This window comes from Chiloscyllium plagiosum, unplaced genomic scaffold (genome assembly GCF_037043375.1).
Source record: "Chiloscyllium plagiosum isolate Xiang-an unplaced genomic scaffold, Cpla_swu_hap1 HiC_scaffold_16, whole genome shotgun sequence".
Taxonomy (NCBI): domain Eukaryota; kingdom Metazoa; phylum Chordata; class Chondrichthyes; order Orectolobiformes; family Hemiscylliidae; genus Chiloscyllium; species Chiloscyllium plagiosum.
This window is the reverse complement of record NW_028270154.1, coordinates 16,588,544-16,609,121: the sequence shown is the minus strand read 5'-3', so window position 1 is coordinate 16,609,121 and position 20,578 is coordinate 16,588,544. Positions and strand designations below refer to the sequence as shown.

The 20,578-nt window shown below is 42.8% G+C and overlaps 1 protein-coding gene across 1 annotated transcript; it reads left to right on the top strand.

Annotated features, from left to right (window-relative positions):
• The first annotated feature begins 2,509 nt into the window (after window positions 1-2,509).
• LOC148147490 (15-hydroxyprostaglandin dehydrogenase [NAD(+)]-like) lies at window positions 2,510-20,040 on the top strand. Its single transcript, XM_087995157.1, has 7 exons — window positions 2,510-2,657; window positions 7,267-7,390; window positions 8,884-8,990; window positions 14,293-14,389; window positions 15,462-15,538; window positions 18,203-18,351; window positions 18,761-20,040. Exons 1-7 carry the CDS (start codon window positions 2,565-2,567, stop codon window positions 18,900-18,902), a joined length of 789 nt encoding a protein of 262 aa, XP_087851283.1. The 5' UTR covers window positions 2,510-2,564; the 3' UTR covers window positions 18,903-20,040.
• The last annotated feature ends 538 nt before the right edge of the window (window positions 20,041-20,578 follow it).

The following is a 20,578-nucleotide window of genomic DNA, read 5'->3' as shown; positions in this document are numbered from 1 at the left end:
TACTGCCTGGAGTGTGTAAAGCTGTGAGACACAGTGAAAGACAACTGGTGTACACATCTTTATTCATTTCCCACCACCAGGAAGAAAAGAAACACCAGAGTGCCCAATGACGAGCAATGCCCTTTTCATCAAAAGGCAATCCTGTGTGATCAAAAAAGTGACGGAGACTGCAGGGATTGAATCAAAATAGAGTTGGAGGGGGAAATAAAACACTCAACTCCCTGTGGTGCCCACCTCTCCCTGAACAGCTTAAGGGTGTTGGGAGACACCACGTGTTCCTTCTCCAGAGACTCCCAGGCTTGAACATATAAACCAGTTTTATTCGTGCAGAGTGGCTTTTATGGCAGGGAACAGAGAGATCTCCTGATCTGCTGAATTTCTAATGGCTTCTCTCTCTGTTGTTCACAACCACAAGCTGCTCACATAGCTGAGAATAATTCCCATAATTGTTAGCAGCAGAAGACTTCTGTTATCATTAAATGGTTACTAGTCCACAGATCTATCAGTTACGTATTGGAGGTGTTATGGATTGGACCAAACCCCCTTCAAATATAACATGGAGGTAGCCCAGACCCTAATGTCTCATTCAAAGGCAAGTGTAAGATGCTGTGTTCCACATGAAATTAAATTGGTTACACTATTTGGTTTTAAGGCGAATCCATTTTATTCTTACCCTGTAGTTAAAATACACATAAAACAAAGAAGAATTGTAATAAATTAAATCTATTGGAAAGCTTAATAGAATAACAGATTATTTAACTAACAAACAACAATTAATCCAAATATAGTGCCATCCAATGTACATGCCTTTTGAAAAGGCAAATTCAGCAAAATAGATTATCTCATACACGGTTCTCTCAGCTCAAGTCTGATGACTGGCTTTTAGCTGTGAGAGAGAGAAAAAAAAAATAGCTTACACATACAGTTTCATGACCCAAACAACAGCTGAAAGCTGAACAAAAACTCTAGTTCTATGGGAGCCTCATTCCAACCAATCATGCTGCTCCTATTGGTACAACTTTGAAAAAATTCCCAGGCATCACAAGCTGTCTATTTAATTGGCTTGGGACACATCTGTTTCAATGTCTGTCCTCAAAATAAAGGACAGAATTCACCTTTACAAACCATCCTGTCATCACAGAGGCTGAATCTCCAGATGCAGCCACAACAGCTGCAGCTCATCTGCAAACTGCACTTCAACTGAAGCTACAATAATGCAAAGAGAACTGACAATGAATGTCAGGTTACTTGATTTCAAAACATGCAATGATCTTTCAGCAGTTCTTGGTTTTAAAACAATTTCTTGTTTCACAATCAAAAGTACACTTTACAACAGAGTACACATTTTACATACATCTATCAAGTCGCCCTCAGCCTCCCACACACTTGAATAAAAAAGATAAATATTGTCCAACACTTCCTTTGAACTAATAAACTACAATCAAGGCAATATCCTGGTCAGCTTCTTTTTCCCCACGCCACAGTGTCCAGATCTTTTCTATTGTGTGGCCACCAGAACTTGTCCAGATTAAGTTCCATCTGCCATTTCTCTACTCAGCTTTCCAACTGATCTATATCCTGCTATGTCCTTTGACAGCTTTCTACAACTCCATTAACTTTCATGTTATCAGAAAAATTACAAAGCAGACAAACCACAGTTTCAATTAAATCATTTATATTAATTGCAAATAACAGCTTTCCCTGCACCACTCCCAGCAGAAAACCCCTTGTCACATACGTCAGCCAGTAAAACACCCATCAACAACACCTTGACAATCTTCCTCATGGGAGATAGGCTGGCTTGGTTAGATCTAATGAATACAGGTAGAACAAGCTATTTTGATACAGAAATCACTCAAAGGTAAAAACCAGAGAATGTTAGTGGAGGGATGCCTTTCAGAGTGGAGGCCTGTCCCCAGTGGTGTGCCTGAAGGATCAGTGTTGGTTCCACTCCTTTTCTCATTTATATAAAGGATATGGATGTGAATGTCGGAGTGAGCACACAGCGCATAGTGGGTATTTTTTGCAAACACATTTGAGCATAAAGCAGTCACCACAGCAAGGGTGAGCTCCCCTCGTAGAAATGGGCCATGGTAATTGACAACATGTTCACCCCAAACAAGCCCTCCTAGATCCCCACCATCCTTTTCACAAATCCACATTTTGTAGTTCTTCAAAGTGAAGGGGATGGGTCTTGTTATGACAGCTCCCTGCCTGTGTACTGGGTAGGGGGCACAGGCAAAGTGAACTCAGATATGACAGCCCTTTCCCCAGTCAAACGCTGCTTGGTTTAAAGGCTGAGGACCTATTCCAATCCATAATGTGGATGCTGGCCATGAACTAGAAATGTGAGGTTGCGAGAAAGTGGGAGGGTGACAGATTTTCAGAGTGGTGCAAAAACCATGAAGGATTGGGGAGGAAACTGATTAGACATTGGAGTTTGTCCTCTTTCTTTGTGTAGGTAAATATCAGCAGCTCATGCAAATATTTACTCATGGCAAGTTAACTGCAAACTCTTCATAAAGTCCAGGGTCAAATCGCTAAAGTTCACCGTCAGTGCTACGATGGAGCTCCAGGGGAAAGTTGCGTTGGTGACTGGCGCTGCCCAAGGCATCGGGAAAGCAATTGCTGAAATCCTCCTGAAGAACGGTGCTAAGGTAACAATTCTGGTTGAATCATTCCTGTCAATTTCCCCGTGCAAAGAAAGACGACAATTGCCCAGGCAGTGTGTTCAGAAATGCAGCAGGTTGTGTTAACCTGATGACTGATCTGGAGCTAGCAGTGTGCAAAACCTAGGTTGAATAATAAGATATTAAATTCGAACTGAAGTGCAGTGAAAACGATATTCCAGCTATTTCCACCATGAATTACCTGCGAGTAAGTATGCAATGGCAGAAAGTGTAACACCTGCCCATCTCCATCCCCCTTCCTCACTATCTCATGCTCCTGGCACAAGTTCCAGGTGAAGCAGCATTTTACCTGCACTTCGCTCCATTTAGTCTACAGTATTCACTGCTCGCAATGTGGTCTCCTCCACACTGGAGAAACAAAGCGCAGACTGGGTAACTGCTTTGCAGAACACCGACATCCTCTCAGCAAAAATGACCGATGTAAAGTTATAGACTCATACAGACTCATCACCCTCTTTATAAAAAAGTCGGTCCTTAGGTGATTGTTAAATCTTTCCCCTCTCACCTTAAACCTTTCTCCTCTAGTTTTGGACCGAGGAAAATAATCTTGTATATTCACCCTACTATACACCTCATGATTTTATAAGCCTCTAAAAAGGTCGCCCCTCAGCCTCCTGTGCTCCAGGGAGAACAGCACGAGCCCATTTAGCCTCTCCGTCCAACTCAAACTTTCCAGTCCTGGCAACATACTTGTCAATCTTTCCTGCTTCCTTTCAAGTTTAACAGCTTCTTTCCTTGAGCAGGGAGACAAGAACTGAAGACAGCATTCCAAACGTGGCCTCACCAATGTTCACTGTAATGTGCCATCCCATGTGACAACGTTGTCACTTTAATAAGGTTATCTTGTCCTGGGGTTTTTTCTGAAAAGCGATTGTAAAGGTGAAGTTACTGGTGAGAGCCCAAATGAACAACTGAGGAGGACTTTAGGTGTCTTTGAAAAGTTGCAACAATGGAAGCAGCTTGAATGGGAATGGCCAGTTCTCATACAATAGGCTTTCTAGTTAATTTTAGCTGTAATAGTCAGAAGCTGTTTGTTGTCCCAGAAAAGTTGGAAGCTTCAGTGAATGATTCGTGTGGCTGGCCCTAAGCCATGTCCGTCAGATGTATTCTGATCTCATGCTTTTCTCAGCTTGCTATGCTGTAAGAGGACAGAGGTCTGCAAGATGGATCCTGAAAACTTTGTAAGTACAGGCCACATGCAGATACAATGCTGACATCATATGCAAATCCTTTAAAGGTATGTTCCTTTATGATACATTGTCTGCAAAGAAAACCAATCATAAACAGATAATTGTACAGACGCAAATGTTGTCAATTCAGTAATTATACATACATTTAACATAATTGTTAACAAAATTAATTATTCAAGTTTGATATAATGCCTTGGAGCTTTGACAACTTGTCCCAAACTGGTGATTATATGGTCCCATGGAGAGGTATCTTCTTGTCTTGGTTCCTTTTTATTGATAACTTGGTTGGTTTGTTGTTCACTGCTGTCGCTCAGCATCATCACACAATCAGCATTGTTTTCTTCCACTCTATATAAAATTGCTTTGCTTTAATAAGAATAAATAACTGCAATGGCAAGAGGAATAATACCAGCTCATAGATTTAATCAGATGTCACACAACACCAGGTTATAGTCCAAAATGTTTATTTGAAATCACAAACTTTCAGAGCAGTGCTCCTTCGTCAGGTGAACTAACCTGGAATTGTATGTCTTCTGACTTTATCCACATCAGTTCAATGCCAGCACCAACACATCATAGATTTAATGTCAGCAAACAATCATACAGAATACAGGACTGAATATCTTGCATCCATTTTTCCCATTTGAACTGTCGAGAGTCGTTATTACACCCCTCTAACATCGGTGCGACTTGAGCCCAGGTTTCTCAGTTCATGGCTGTAAATACAATCACTGCACCATGATAGGATCCTTATTGAATATGTTGGAGATGTCCTCGACTGCTTCATAATGACCAATGACCTCCCCTCTATCATAAGGTCAGAAATGGACATGTTCTCCAAAGGTGAGCTGGCTCATGACTGATGAACTCTATTTGACAAATAGCTTTCTATTTTTCTTATTCGTGAAACAGAAAAAAATGGTGCAGGATCATGGTATCAGGAGAAAACGTTTTCACTATATTTTACTCTTTCTTACCATAAAGTAACGTGAGATTACATCCATTCATTCATGATTGCACAATGTTCAGCATCAATCAAGACTCCTCAAATACTAACGAAGTCCATGTTCAAAGGCAAACAAAGCTGGATGAGATCCAGGCTTGGTTTAACAACAGGCAAGTAACATTGGTGCCACAAAAATGCTAGACTATGACCATTATGGGGAGGCAATGGCCTAGTGGTGTAATCGCTGGACTGCTCATCCAGAGATCCACATAATATTCTGTGGACCCAGGTTCAAAACACGCCACAGCAGTTGGTACAGTTTGAATTCAATAAATATCTGAAATTAAGAATCTAATGATGACCATGAATCCATTGTTGATTGTCAGAAAAGCCCATCTGGGTCACTAATGTCCTTTAGGGAAGGAAACTACCATCCTTACCTGGTCTGGCCTACATTTGACTCCAGATCCACAAAACTGTGATTGACGCTATCTACCGTTTGGACAATTAGGGATGGGCAATAAATCCTGGCTTGGGCAGTGATAATCTCTTCACATGAATGAAGACCATCACTGATAATTTACAGTCTAATTACCACCCCTTGATTTCTGTGGTGTCACTATCACTGAATCCCCCACTATCTTTAGGATTAACATTGGCCAGAAACTCAACTAGACCTGAGGCATAAACACAATGCCAACAAGAGCAGATCAGAAGGTAAGAATACAGTGATGAGTAACTCACCCCTTGAATCCCCAAAGCATGACCATTATCTACAAGGCACAAATCAGGAGTGTGATGGAATACTCCCAACTGGCCTGGATGGGTGCGGCTCCAGCAACACTCAAGAAGCTTGACACCTTCCAGGACAAAACAGCCCACTTGATTGGCACCACAACCACAAGCATTGACTCCTTCCACCACTGATGCTCAGAAGCAGCAGTGTGTACTAAAAATAAAATGCACTGCAGCAGCTCACCAAACATCCTTGAACAGCACCTTCCAAATCTTTGATGACTTCTATCTCAAAGGATAAAGGCTGCAGATATATTGGAACACTAAACGTGAAAGTTGCCCTCCAAGCTACTCACATGCTGACTTGGAAAGATATCACTGTTCCATCTTTGGATCAAAACCCTGCAGCTCCCTTCCCAATGGCATTGTGGGTTAAACCACAGATGGTGCACAGTAGTCATTCAAGAAAGCTGCTTACCACCACCTCCTCAAGGGCAAATAGGACCAGGCATTAAATGGTGGCCAAGCCAGCAACACCTACATCTCCACAAAAAGCTTGGATTTCATGCCGCAGAGTTTGGTTGTGTCACAATACATGTCTAGATAATTTCCCCGGAAATGTCTGACAGTAAAGTATTACATCTCCAGAAGAACAATACAACTGAACCCCAATCGTTCACGTTGACCACCCAACCAAGCTTCCCCTTGACATCAACAACTAGCCTGTCACCCTGACTCCTTACATGACCTGATTAGCCCCCAGTAGTCAACTAATCCTCTGGCACAACTCCTGACCTATTTACCTTGCTGCCATCCTACCTCTTAATCTGTATATTTCACTCACCCTTCCCCAAATACCACTTATACATTACACACTTGCTTACTTCTCACAGAATCATAGATTCACACTGAACAGAAGAGGCCCTTAGACCCATCAGGTCTCCTCTGATAAAAATTACATTAAACCTACAGTTACCCCACTCTCCAGCACTTGGCCCATAGCCTTCAATATTATACCATTTCAAGAGCTCATTCAAGTACTTATTAAAAGTTGCGAGATTTCGCGTATCAACCAACCTCCAGCACATGCAGCCTGGATCTCCACCATGCTCTCGGTGAAAACAAAAACCTTCCTCAAATCTCCTCTCAATCTTCTGCATTTCATTTTAACAGAATGCCCCTTATTACTGACCCTTCAACTAAGAGAAACAGGTTCTTTGATGTCCATCCAGTCCATGCCTCTCATAAGCTATTACACCTCCAACAGGTCACCTCTCAACTTTAAAACACCACCAGCTCACTAGGTGCCATTTGAACCCAAATCCCTTGAGAATTACACTGCTCCCCTGGGTTAATAACACAATGATGTTACACCTACACACCTTCTTCATCTACTGTTGCTTTTGAAGAAGCTTTGGGTCAACTGAACTCTTTACTCATTCTAATCCAGCAGCTCATGCCACAGTAAGGAAGAATCTCTGCACTGTGTCCTCTGAGGAATGCTGCAACAAATCAGTGCTGAAGGATCGTCCATCAGGGGTGCATTCAGAAAATATCAGTATAGTTTGAGTGTGTAGTTTCCAATTGTCTGGTCAGAGTTGGAAAGAGAGTTTGAAATGAGCCATTGACTGACCCAAGCTCTCCTCAGACACATTGACCAACCCACGTGTTTACTTTAGGACTCAACCATGTTTTCTTCCTTTAGGTGAGTCTGTTGGATATCAGTGTATCCAGAGGGGAAGCCACCAAAGCTGCTTTTCGACAGACCTATGGAGCTGAGAATATTTTGTTCCTTCCATGTGATGTAACATCTGAGAATCAGCTGAAAGGTACCAATTCAAACACTACTTTTATCAACATGCCACTGACTTGTTCAATCTGACTGACTGGTTTCTTAACAGACACTTTGCTGCAACCAGTGGGTGTAATAATCAGCTGCAGTGACTGTGAATGGGAGTTACATTGTTGGCATTAGTAAGCTTATACACTGCAATATGATTAAATATAATCAGTACAGCATTGAGGATAACCTTCCATGTGCTGAAAAGGAGCACAAGAATGCATTTACAATTAAAAACTGTGCCCTCAGAACAGGGAGCAAATATCTACATAGAAATGGGATGCTTCATTGGGAGCACAGATTCCAGAACTCAATACTCAGTCTGTGCTCCGACACCAATTGATACTGCTCAGCTTTTCATCTTCCTCGGTTTGAGGGTCTCAGTGTTCCTGGTCGAGGATCTCAGTCCAGGTGATCCTTCTTTAGACCCTTGTCGTCTAATTACATGCTTCTACTGTAGGTCTTGGTTCAGTTGGTCCTGATTTAGTGTCCGTGTAGTGAGTACATGTTCTACTGTAGTGTCTCAGTTCTCCTGATAATGGTTCTCAGGGTCTATCCAGTTCTGGTCAAAGAATTAAGGCCTGTTGCCTCTTGCTAGGAAACAAGGATGCTCCTCAATGGTTTGATGTTGCACAGCATTACCATCTTCCAGGTGTATGCATGGAGGAGAGGTGGTGATTTTTGTAAATCTACAGGTTTTAATTCAGGATTTTGATGATTGCGGATTGTGGGCAACAGGAAGCATGCTGGGACCATGCTTCCCATTCCATGCACTGCTAATCTCCAAACATTTTGATTCAGCATCAAGAGGGTTCAGTGAAAAAGTTCTGTCTCGGCTTTGGTTCACCACATTTCCCAAGGGAAAGATCGGGAAAATTCATCAATTGTCTGCATGAATAGATCATCCTCGATAATGAAACACCTGACAAATGGGATGGAAAGCCTCATTATAGGGAGAGATTGGATAGGATGGGATTATTTTCCCTGCAGCAGAGAAGTTTGGGGGGTGATTTGAATTAGGTATACAAACCTTTGGAGGCAACGACAGGGAGACCATGAAATCTGCCTCCCCATCACAGATGTATCTCAGATCAAAGGTCGAAAGCACAAAGTGAGGAGTAAGTGTTTTCCAGAAGACCTGAGGAATGACATTCTTCTCAGAGGCTGGTGGAAATATGGAATGCACTGGTTGAGAGGATGATGGAGTCAGGTGGTCTTGAAATATTTAAGAAACATCTGAATGAGCACTTGAAATGCCAGAGCAAAGCAAGTTATGGACCAAGTGCAGGTCAATAGGTTGAACATAGTTTGGCGTTTGTTGTTCAGCACAGATATGGTGGACTGAAGGGCTTGTTTCTCTGCTGCAGCTATCTGTGACACAGTGACTGAATGAGTCATTCTGAGGAATGTGCTTAGTGTTGTTATGCTTGGTCAAAGACATTGCAAACTTTGATAATCAACTCCATTTACTGTCTTTTGCAGATTGTTTCACCAAAACTCTTGAAAAATTTCAGAGATTGGATATAGTATGCAACAATGCAGGGATCTTTGATGAGCAAAACTGGGAGAACTGCCTCAGTATAAACCTGGTTTGTGTCAATTGTATATTGTTTATATTAACTGGGATTTGTGCGAGCACATTAATTAACACTTCTTGAAACTGGGATGCGGTTGAGTTTGGAGATGAATGTTTTTAAGGCCTCATTCCGTAAATCAATGTAATAGTCAGCAATGGATGGTTTCAATAACATCCTTGACTCAGTAGATTGCAACAGTATGCACTCCTCTGGCTGGTTGCTGAGGCTGAGGATAATTAGGTTACATCCTCAGTCCCTCACTACAAGAAGTATCTCTATCTGACAACGATGGTGGCACGACACAGTCTCTTGTCAGTGATGGAGACACTCTTGTGAAACCCCAAGATTCTAGCTACCACTAACCAATGATAGACATGGAAGTCCTTACCCAGAATGTTCGGAATCTTTCTTTTCCTCAGATCAAGATATCTTTATCATGGATGTGCTGTCATCTGAGAGTGTTGAGAGAATGGGATGAGCGAGAGAAATATGTAAAAAAGAATGATGGAAACCCGTAACCAGCAATAATTTCCGTAGATTTTGTTGAGCTCACATCATGAAAATTTTTAAATTTACTCATGAGATGTGGGTGAAGGCGCCTATGGACATTTGAGAAGGTGGTGGAGGGCTCCTTATTACATTGTGCAGTTGATGATCTTTAGGTCCATTCACAACACCATTAGAGCAGGAATTCCAGGATTTAGACCCAGCGACACTGAAGGAAAATGATATATTTCCAAGTCAGGACAGCAGTGGTTTGGAGTAGACGTTGCAGGTTGTAGTATTTCCATTGATTTGGCAGATTTTAACTGATCTTATAGAACAGCAGAAGACATTTGTTCAGCTGATGGCATATGTCCGCAAATTGGTTTTATGTTCTTGTGACATTTCCCACAACATGAAGAAATTCTGAAGTGTTGGCTTGGGTTCTGTGAAGTCATCTGTTGTGCCAGTGGAACAGGAAATGCCCATGAAGGTGTTGGAGGACTGTGGTCAATTAACGGATAGTTATGGTTCAGTTATTACAACTTCCTGGCACATTCCTGAACAATCTACTCTTGATAATTATGATCTCCTTCGTATGCTGCTGCATCAAAACTGCAACTAAAAAAATTAGTGGACAATTCATTCCCTTTCAGTCTCTTATGGTGGAAATTTCAGTATCCATATACAGCAAGGCTTGAACAACATCCAGACTTGGTCTGATATGTGGCAAGTAACATTCACAACATGCAAATGCAAGGCAGTGATCATCTCAAACATGAGAAAATCTTACCCTCACATTCTGATATGCAATGGCATTGCCATCACTGAATTCTGCACTGTCAATACCCTGGGTTATCCTTTCTGACAGACGTTAGGAATTGGCAACAAGTAATGGCCTGTTTACCAATGCCTGCATCCCACATACAAATTAAAAAATCGAATGTTTCTATGTTTCTAAAGAGACCAGTCAACATGTCGATCCTGTTTCACTACTCAGTTAGATCAGAGATAATCTCTACATTAATTGCATTTGAATGATTTTGCTTCTTATTATCAGACAACCTCACCCAGCAACAAATTATCTTTCTCTTCAAAGGTCAAAATTGCTCCCCTCAGCATTAGTTGTTTGGAAGAAAGAATAAAATTTCAATTAATATTTGCATGAAGAAATTTCTGTTCCACAAAGGTCTTGTTCGCATTTTAAATTATTCCCTGCCAGTGGGAAGAATTTCTCCATATCTACCTAATCTAACCAAATCATTTTCAAAATTCAAAACCTTAAGGGGAAGAGAAGCATTGCGGGAATGTTACTAGACTAGTAAACCAATGACCCACACTTAATGTCCGAATGCCAGTTGTACAAATCTGACCATTAAAACTCGGCAAAACGCAGCTCAAATGAATGGAGATCATGAAGATACCAAATAGTCATAAAAACCTGTCGAGTTCTCTTGCGTTCCTCAGGGAAGGAAATCTGGTGGGAAATCTGATGATCTTACCCGGTCTGCCTGTGTATGATTCTACACCCACAGCATTGTGGTTGACTCTAAAATGGTCTCCCACAGCATATAGCTGCACAAAGCTCCACAGCAAAGATGAATAAGAAGGAATATCAACTCGGGATGTGTGCCAAAATTGAGAGAGGTGTCACACATGCTATTCAAGCACCAGCTTCACATAAATATGCTCACTGCTTTTGTGAGTTAATTATGACGTCACCATATTAGTAGCCACTAAGGCTTAATGTTCTGGAGACCTGGGTTCAAGTCCTATCAGGGCACATGGTAACATTTAAATCCAACAAAACAAAATCTGGAATTAGAAGCTGGTAATATTGTTACCATGAACTTTTTGTCGATTGTTGGAAAAATCCATGTGGTTCACTAACATCCTTTAGGGGTAAAAATCAAATAACTTTCCATGTCATGGCCGACGTGTGATGCCAGGGCCAAATTGGTCGGTGATTAACTGCATTCTGAGCAATTAGGAATGAGCAATAGATACTGGCGCTGCCAGTGATGCCCACATTCCATGAATGAATAAATAATAAAAGAAAATCTTACCTCTATCACTTTCTCAAAGGATTTGAGGACGGGCAATCAAAGTTGACCAGGGCGAAGACCAGAGCTGAAAATGTGTTGCTGGAAAAGCACAGCAGGTCAGGCAACATCCAAGGAGCAGGAGAATCGACGTTTCGGGCATGAGCCCTCCCACAGGAATGAGGAAAGAGTGCCAAGCAGGCTAAGATAAAAGGTAGAGAGGAGGGACTTGGGGGAGGGGCATTGGAAATGCGACAGGTGGAAGGAGGTCAAGGTGAGGGTGATAAGGTGAGGGTGATAGGCAGGAGTGGGGGTGGGGGCAGAGAGGTCAGGAAGAAGATTGCAGGTTAGGAAAGTGGTGCTGAATTCGAGGGTTGGGACTGAGACAAGGTGGGGGGAGGGGAAATGAGGAAACTGGAGAAATCTGAGTTCATCCCTTGTGGTTGAAGGGTTCCTAGGCGGAAGATGAGACGCTCTTCCTCCAGCCGTCGTGTTGCTATGGTCTGGCAATGGAGGAGTCCAAGGACCTGCATGTCCTTTGTGGAGTGGGAGGGGGAGTTGATGTTTTGAGCCACGGGGCGGTTGGGTTGGTTGGTCCGGGTGTCCCAGAGGTGTTCTCTGAAACGTTCCGCAAGTAGGCGGCCTGTCTCCCCAATATAGAGGAGGCCACATCGGGTGCAGCGGATGCAATAAATGATGTGTGTGGAGGTGCAGGTGAATTTGTGGTGGATATGAAAGGATCCCTTGGCGCCTTGGAGGGAAGTGAGGGGGGAGGTGTGGGCGCAAGTTTTGCATTTCTTGCGGTTGCAGGGGAAGGTGCCGGGAGTGGAGGTTGGGTTGGTGGGGGGTGTGGACCTGACGAGGGAGTCACGGAGGGAGTGGTAGGTGAGGAACGCTGATAGGGGAGGGGAGGGAAATATATCCCTGGTGGTGGGGTCCGTTTGGAGGTGGCGGAAATGACGACGCATGATGCAATGTAAATGGAGGTTGGTAGGGTGGTAGGTGTCCTGGTGGCACCAGGACAGAATCCCACTGGTCCTCACCTACCACTCCACCAACCTCCATATGCATCGTATCATCCGTCGTTATTTCCGCCACCTCCAAACGGACCCCACCACCAGGGATATATTTCCCTCCCCTCCCCTAACAGCGTTCCGAAAAGACCACTCCCTCCGTGACTCCCTCGTCAGGTCCACACCCCCCACCAACCCAACCTCCACTCCCGGCACCTTCCCCTGCAACCGCAAGAAATGCAAAACTTGCGCCCACACCTCCCCCCTCACTTCCCTCCAAGGCCCCAAGGGATCCTTTCATATCCACCACAAATTCACCTGCACCTCCACACACATCATTTACTGCATCCGCTGCACCCGATTAGGTCTCCTCTATATTGGGGAGACAGGCCGCCTACTTGCGGAACGTTTCAGAGAACACCTCTGGGACACCCGGACCAACCAACCCAACCACTCCGTGGCTCAACACTTCAACTCCCCCTCCCACTCCACCAAGGACATGCTGGTCCTTGGACTCCTCCATCGCCAGACCGTAGCAACACAACAGCTGGAGAAAGAGTGCCTCATCTTCCACCGAGGAACCATTCAACCTCAAGGGATGAACTCAGATTTCTCCAGTTTCCTCATTTCCCCTCCCCCCACCTTGTCTCAGTCCCAACCCTCGAACTCAGCACCACCTTCCTAATCTGCAATCTTCTTCCTGACTTCTCTGCCCCCACCCCCACTCCAGCCTATCACCCGCACCTTATCACCCTCACCTAAACCTCCTTCCACCTATCGCATTTCCAACGCCCCTCCCCCAAGTCCCTCCTCCCTACCTTTTACTTTGCCTGCTTGGCACTCTTTCCTCATTCCTGTAGAAGGGCTCATGCCCGAATCGTCGATTCTCCAGCTCGTTGGATGCTGCCTGACCTGCTGCGCTTTTCCAGCAACACATTTTCAGCTCTGACCTCCATCATCTGCAGTCCTCACTTTCTCCTGGGCGAAGACCACTCCATCCAGGAATGAATACAAAACCAATTCATTGCTAAGTGCGATGAATAGCTAAAGCTTGAGACCAATCGTTGCAAAACACCATCACCAATCACATATTGCACACCAGACCATGTGCTCCTTATCCCTGCCTCTCTGTCAGCTGTCTGCTAATCAATTTCCTGTTGATTCAGTGGACTACTACCACACTCCATTTAATATAATCAACTCGGAGAAAATGAGGACTGCAGATGCTGCAGATAAGAGTCAAAAAGTGTGATGCTCGAAAACCCAGTACACTTTGGCCATTATATTTCTTCATAAACAGATTTGCTCAAAATTCACCACATTGATGTGAATCTGGATTGTGAATACATTCCATTAACCAGTCACTGATTGAGCTATTTCATTTTATGAACTGTTGATCCACCCACTGACCAATCTTCACATCACAGTAACCAGTTTGCTCATTCCACTGAATATCCTCTTCATTTATGGATCAATCGGTTTTTTTCCAGTAACCAGGTCACCAACTCTGAGTTTGTCCATCCTGTTTAATAGACTTCCCATTCCACAAATGATTCCTGCATCTTTCCACAGTGTTTTACTGTTTATCGTTCTACTAGCACCTGAATTTTTCTGTGCTCTGCTAATGCTTGAATGTACTCTTGTTGGGTGAATTTGAATATAGCTTGCCATCCATATGCATCTCTCTGCATTTTGCAACTGTCTGTGCATGTTGGTATTTTCACATTAACTGAATGGGCCTGCTCCCTGATGATTCCTATGATGCTTGTTTTGCAGGTCAGTGTAATTAAAGGAACCTATCTGGGAATACAGCACATGAGTAAAGAGACTGGAGGGAAAGGAGGAGTGATTGTTAATACCGCCTCCATAGCAGGTAAGTCAGCAAAGTAACAATAGTTTATCAATGAATATTCGAAGTGTTGCCTGAGGATTTTGGAAAGCATCCACAGTGGACAAAATGCAATTAAGGGCAAAGCTGATTTTTCACATAATGTACAGCAAAGGAAAAGATATTTAACTTCCACACAAGCTGCCGGTCATCTGATTCAACTCACAACATCATTCAACTTCTGTAACTTCCCTTCAAGTGTCATTCACCTCAAGCCATTTTCTCACAATCTCAAGATGATTACATTCAAATCACTTCGGGTTTTTCCTTTGTTCCTCATTGGATTTGGTGGTGACAGTTTAATAGTCCATAGAATCACATAGAACAGGAGAGGCTCTTTGCCCCATCGGGTCTGTACTGCCGAAAATATACTGAATCTACACTAGCCTCACTTTCCACGGCACGTCCGATCAGAGGCCCACCACAGTTATTGCACGTCTCTGAGAGACAACAGGATATACATAGACAAAGATATAACAGAGACACTTACAGCTCTAAAAAATGCAATTCATTTATAAAAGACATAAACAAATAACACACGCTGCCTGGGATGGAATTCCTCTCACTGTCTTCACCACACCTCCTGACCACGGGTATCTCTTGTAGAAGTATTTTTTAAAGTCTTGCTAAATATGAATGACTTCATGGGCTGCTTCATAAAGAGATCTGTGTCAAGTATATGCCTTACTTTGAATTTTCTGTGTACATGACCAAACCTGAATGTTTTGTCCTTATTTGAAAGTAACAGTCGTCAATGATTTGCAATCTTAATTCTTAGCCTGATCTCTCGCCATGCCTACTACCTCTTGCTCTGATGTCCAGCATTTTTTGTTTTCAGAAAAGTTATTTATGACTGACAGTTTCTTGCTTAGCTTTCCTTTACATTTTAAATTCAATAAATACTGGCAAATGTAATTAGGACTATTTCTTCATATAAGGGATAAATGTTGACATGAATTAGGTGACCTGTCTCCATGCCAAAGCGTTTCCATATATTCACAAGTTTCTGTTTGATGGAGTGTGTGAAGCTAATTCTCTGCTATTTCATGGTGAACAGGTCTGATTCCTTTCTTCCGTGGACCAGTTTATGCAGCCTCAAAGTATGGAGTAGTAGGATTCACTGCATCATTGTCTGTGAGTGCTATACTATCATGCAAAGAATAAACGTTTTTTCTATAAATAACACACTAATACCTTGTCAGAATCTCAGAACAAGCAGCAGCTGTCGAGCAAGTAACAGGCCACATGGTCCCTCAAGCTTGCTCTGCTCCTCAGTAAGATGAGAGCTCAGTTAGCACCTTGACTTCATTTTCTCACCCTACCTCTTGATTACCTTAGTGCCCCAAACTCTGTCAATGTTGACCTTGAATGTCATCAGTAACTGTTTCACATAGTGGATGGGTGGATAATGCCATACATTGGCACGGAGGTTACAAAAGCAATTGTGCTGCCCATGCAAGCCTGTGTCCACGCACCAAATTGGGATCTGCAAGAATGGATCTGCCGGTCCATGGACTGAGCTTGTTTCAAACTCCATGGCTTTGTTTCTTCTGCAATCCCAGCAGCTGCTCCCAAGTGGCACTGCTGGTTTATGGAATCGGAGATTTTGTTGAATTATGTTTGTGCCTAAACCAGAACAATCATGACTGGTTTTGGGCTTCTACATCACTTTCCTGCCTTATCCTCATACCCAGTGATTCTGAGGGACCAAAGACCTATCTCATCCTGAAATGTATTCAACAATGGAACTGTCATCTTCAGGGATGGAGAGCTCCAAAGATTCACTAACCTTTGATAGAATTTCCTCAATTCTCCTCATTTCAGGCCAAAATGATTGACCCTCATGCTCACTATGTTATAGATTCCTAAGACAGGTGAAACAATCTCGATATCTACTCTTGATGTAGATCTGCCGGTATTGAACTGGTTTAGGCAAAGTCAGAAGTCACACAACACCAGGTTATAGACCTACAGAATTGTTTGAAATGACAAACTTTTGGAGCACTGCTCCACTACAACTGACCAATGAGCTGTGCGCCAAAAGCTTGTCTGATTTCGCATAAACCTGGTGGATAACCTGGTGTCGTGTGCAACCTCTGACTCGATGTCTACTCTGACAAGCTCTGTCAGAAATTTGCAAAGATCAATTAGACTACCTCTCATTCTTCTAAAGATAGGAGACTGTCATACAGGGACCTCACCTATCACTAGGAGAACCGTTACGACCCTGGCATTGCTTCTCTCCTGGAGGCCCCAACACAATGTCCTGGTATTCAGGCACTCCTCTGAACAGCTTCAGGCCTTCCATTCCATTAATGGAATGGTTGTCATTGTCAACACTACATGTGGGTGTGGAGGAGGATGGATCCCTAGATAGAGGTGAGTGTTGATGAGATGCAGCATGTGGGGTGGGGGTTGGTAGGAAGTTGGAAGCAAGTTGTGTGTAGTGGCTTTCAAAACTACAGCCCCAATTCCCTGATATAGGGTCCTTTAGTCAAACACAATGTGGATATGAGTGATGCTTCCACCAATGATTTCCTCATTCCTGTAATCTAATCTCCTTGCAATCAAGGTCAACATGCTGTTTGCATTCCTGGTTGTTTGCTGGGAAGAGAGCTTGGTGCTGGGAAAGCACAGCAGGTCAGGCAGCATCCGAGGAGCAGGAGAATCAATGTTTTGGGCATAAGCCCTTCACGAGAGCTTATGTTTGCTGGACCTACATGCGAACATTGTTTTCCTTTTATGTGTACACACCAATCTCTGTGAACATCAACCTTTACAAATTTCTTACTTTTTAAAATATTCTGCTTGACTACAAAATTGAACAAAGTGAACAAGTGCATACTTATAAAATGACAATTCATCCATCACTTTGTTACACAATTTTATTTAACCTGCTTAAGCATTATTACAACCGCTTTTTGACCTCCTCACAGCTGCCATTTTTGTCTAGCTTTGAATGGCGAGCAAATGTAGATATAATACTCTGTCACTTTGCCAAATTCATTAACATTGAGTGCAAATAGCTGAGGCCCCAGCACTGATCATTGTGGCCATCCGAATGACACAGTCTGTCAACTCAAAAATGAACATTTTCCTTCCTAAATGTTTATGCATGTTAATATATTACCCATAATCCCATGAACTCTTATGATTCCTTTACAGTGAAATCCAAGTATTTTGCTTGGTTCTCATTTATTGACACTGGCAGTTAGATCGAGAGTGTAGTGCTGGAAAAGCACAGCAGGTCAGGCGAATGGGATGATGAAGGGCTTAAGCCCGAAACGTTGATTCTTCTGCTCCTTGGATGCTGCCTGACCGGCTGTGCTTTCCTGTATTACACTCTTGACCCGGATCGCCAACATCTCCATTCCTCACTTTCTCCACTGGCAGTTAGATCATTATACATAGGGCAGGTGACACACCACAATATTGATTATTGGTAAAAGGCTGTGGGGCTGTGTGCAGGTCGACTTGCTCCAAGCGTTTCATATCACACAACTAAAGATGAACACAGGGTATGAGTTTGAGAGGCAAGTCTAATCAGATTGAAAGTGTTGATGACCCTAATAGTTGTGTGTGTTTGAATTGTGCTGCCTCTCAGGTCAGCCTCACACAAAGCACAAACACTTCCAGGAACTTGGACTGGATTCCTGATTTCCCCCAGTCTGCTGCAGTCAAGATGGGCCCTCATCACAAAACTCCACATAAACTAACATCTGAGAGCTTCCTGTCAGGAAGTTGTAAAGTTCTATAAAACTCAAAGAGTGTGAGACATTACAAGGTTTCTGCTTTCAGCTGACCTGCCTTGAGAAGCATGGGGTTCGATTACAAGCACTGTGTCCTGTTTTCGTCGACACTAAGCTTCTGACAGATCTGAAATCAGTGAAGGTTCCAGACCACAAGGAGAAACTTGAGATGATGATAGCCAACCTTGGAGTTCTGAAGTGAGTTTGAACATAATCAGGAAGTGGGGTGGGAATTGATAGGGTGAAAATGTGTTCAGCATGTCTACATGGAGCATTTGTAGAGGAATATCTTACAGAAATGATTGGTGTGGTATCTGCGAAATATCACAGATTGATTTCTGAATCTTCAGCATTAACCTGAGAATTTGCATGTTTGATTTGATGAGTCTGCAGAATGATGAGATATGCAAACCAACCGGGAATGTCAACTGGAAATCAATGATGTTGGCTGTTTCTCCTTCATCAACCCTGCTAGTTAGATCCTCCAAGATTGGGTAGATGTCCTAGTCATGTGCTGCCTTAACACACTGGAAGGGATTGTGTACCAATGGCGGGATATTTTAAACAAACAGGATGTTTGCTCATGATCACCATCTGACTTTTACAGGACTTCCCACATTGCAGAGGGATTCTTGAAGCTTGTCATGGATCAGACCAGGAATGGGGCATCGCTAAAGGTGTTGGAAAATGGCAAGCTTGAGTATGAAGCCATACCGACGATTCTTCCAGAAAATACAAAATCTATTTAGGGACCTCAATGAATTCAAGCAACAGGTCACTGAGAATAATGGAAAATTTAAACCTGTTCAAATATAAAATGATTAACATTTTAATTGTTGGTGATGCTTTTGGTGTTTTCATATAGAATAGTGGTTATAAATCAGATCAAGGCTATGTTACACTCTCATAAGAAGCATGCTGATGATACTATTGTGGCTTCATAGCATGTGACCTGAGGGTATAAAGATCTCAATTTCATCTTACCCCAGATCGCTTGAGGCGTGGCACTCGACAACAGAGGATTGCCCCAGCTATTTATCTGGCTGAGGAAAGTAACAATTGTTCACAATAATGAGCTGCATAAATATCAGTAAGATTCTTTAACATAGATGACCATGCCCAATACAGGGCATGTTACAGGAGAGACACAGGTTTCAGAATAGTCTCAGCCCTCAACTGCTGAAGTGAAGATAAACGAGTTTTATTGTTTTTTTTCATTTTTAATTTCCTCCCACCCCACACTACTGCCTGGAGTGTGTAAAGCTGTGAGACACAGTGAAAGACAACTGGTGTACACATCTTTATTCATTTCCCACCACCAGGAAGAAAAGAAACACCAGAGTGCCCAATGACGAGCAATGCCCTTTTCATCAAAAGGCAATCCTGTGTGATCAAAAAAGTGACGGAGACTGCAGGGATTGAATCAAAATAGAGGTGGAGGGGGAAATAAAACACTCAACTGCCTGTGGTGCCCACCTCTCCCTGAACAACTTGAGGGTGTTGGGAGACACCACGTGAACCTTCTCTAGAGACTCCCAGGCTTAAACATATAAATCAGTTTTATGCGTGTAAAGTGGCTTTTATGGCAGAGAACAGAGAGTTCTCCTGACCTAGTGAATGTCTGATGGTTTCTCTCTCTGTTGTTCACAACCACAAGCTGCTCACATAGCTGAGAATAATTCCCATAATTGTTAGCAGCAGAAGACTTCTGTTATCATTAAATGGTTACTAGTCCACAGACCAATCAGTTACGTATTAGAGGTATTATGGACTAGACCAAAACCTCCTTCAAATATAACATGGAGGTCGCCCAGACCCTAATGTCTCTCTTATTCAAAGGCAAGTGTAAGATGCTGTGTTCCACATGAAATTAAATTGGTCACACTACTTGGTTTTAAGCCAAATCCACTTTATTCTTACACTGTAGTGAAAATACACACAAAACAAAGAAGAATTGTAATAAATTAACTCTATTGGAAAACTTAATAGAATAACAGATTATTTAACTAACAATCAACAATTAATCCAAATAAATGTACATGCCTTTGGCAAAGGCAAATTCAGCAAAATAGTTTATCTCACACATAGTTCTCTCAACTCAGCTCTGAAGTCCAGCTTTTAGCTGTGGCAGAGAGAGAAACAAAAAATAACTTACACATACAGTTTCATGACCCATGTAACTGCTGAAAGTTGAACAAAAACCTTGGCTCTATGGGAGCCTGATTCCACCCAATCATGCTCTTTCTGTTGGTGCAACCTTGAAAAACATCCAAGGCGTCACACACTGTCTGCTTAATTGGCTTGGGGCACATCTGTTTCAATGTCTCAAAATAAAGGACAGAATTCACCTTTACAAACCATCCTGTCATCACAGAGGCTGAATCTCCAGATGCAGCCACAACAGCTGCAGCTCATCTGCAAACTG

Bases quoted from the DNA above. Each gene is read 5' to 3' on its own strand.
- LOC148147490 (XM_087995157.1), top strand. From the start codon at position 2,565: ATGGAGCTCCAGGGGAAAGTTGCGTTGGTGACTGGCGCTGCCCAAGGC. The intron at 2,658-7,266 runs GTAACAATTCTG...TTCTTCCTTTAG, and splicing joins TCCTGAAGAACGGTGCTAAG to GTGAGTCTGTTGGATATCAG. The intron at 7,391-8,883 runs GTACCAATTCAA...TGTCTTTTGCAG, and splicing joins ATCTGAGAATCAGCTGAAAG to ATTGTTTCACCAAAACTCTT.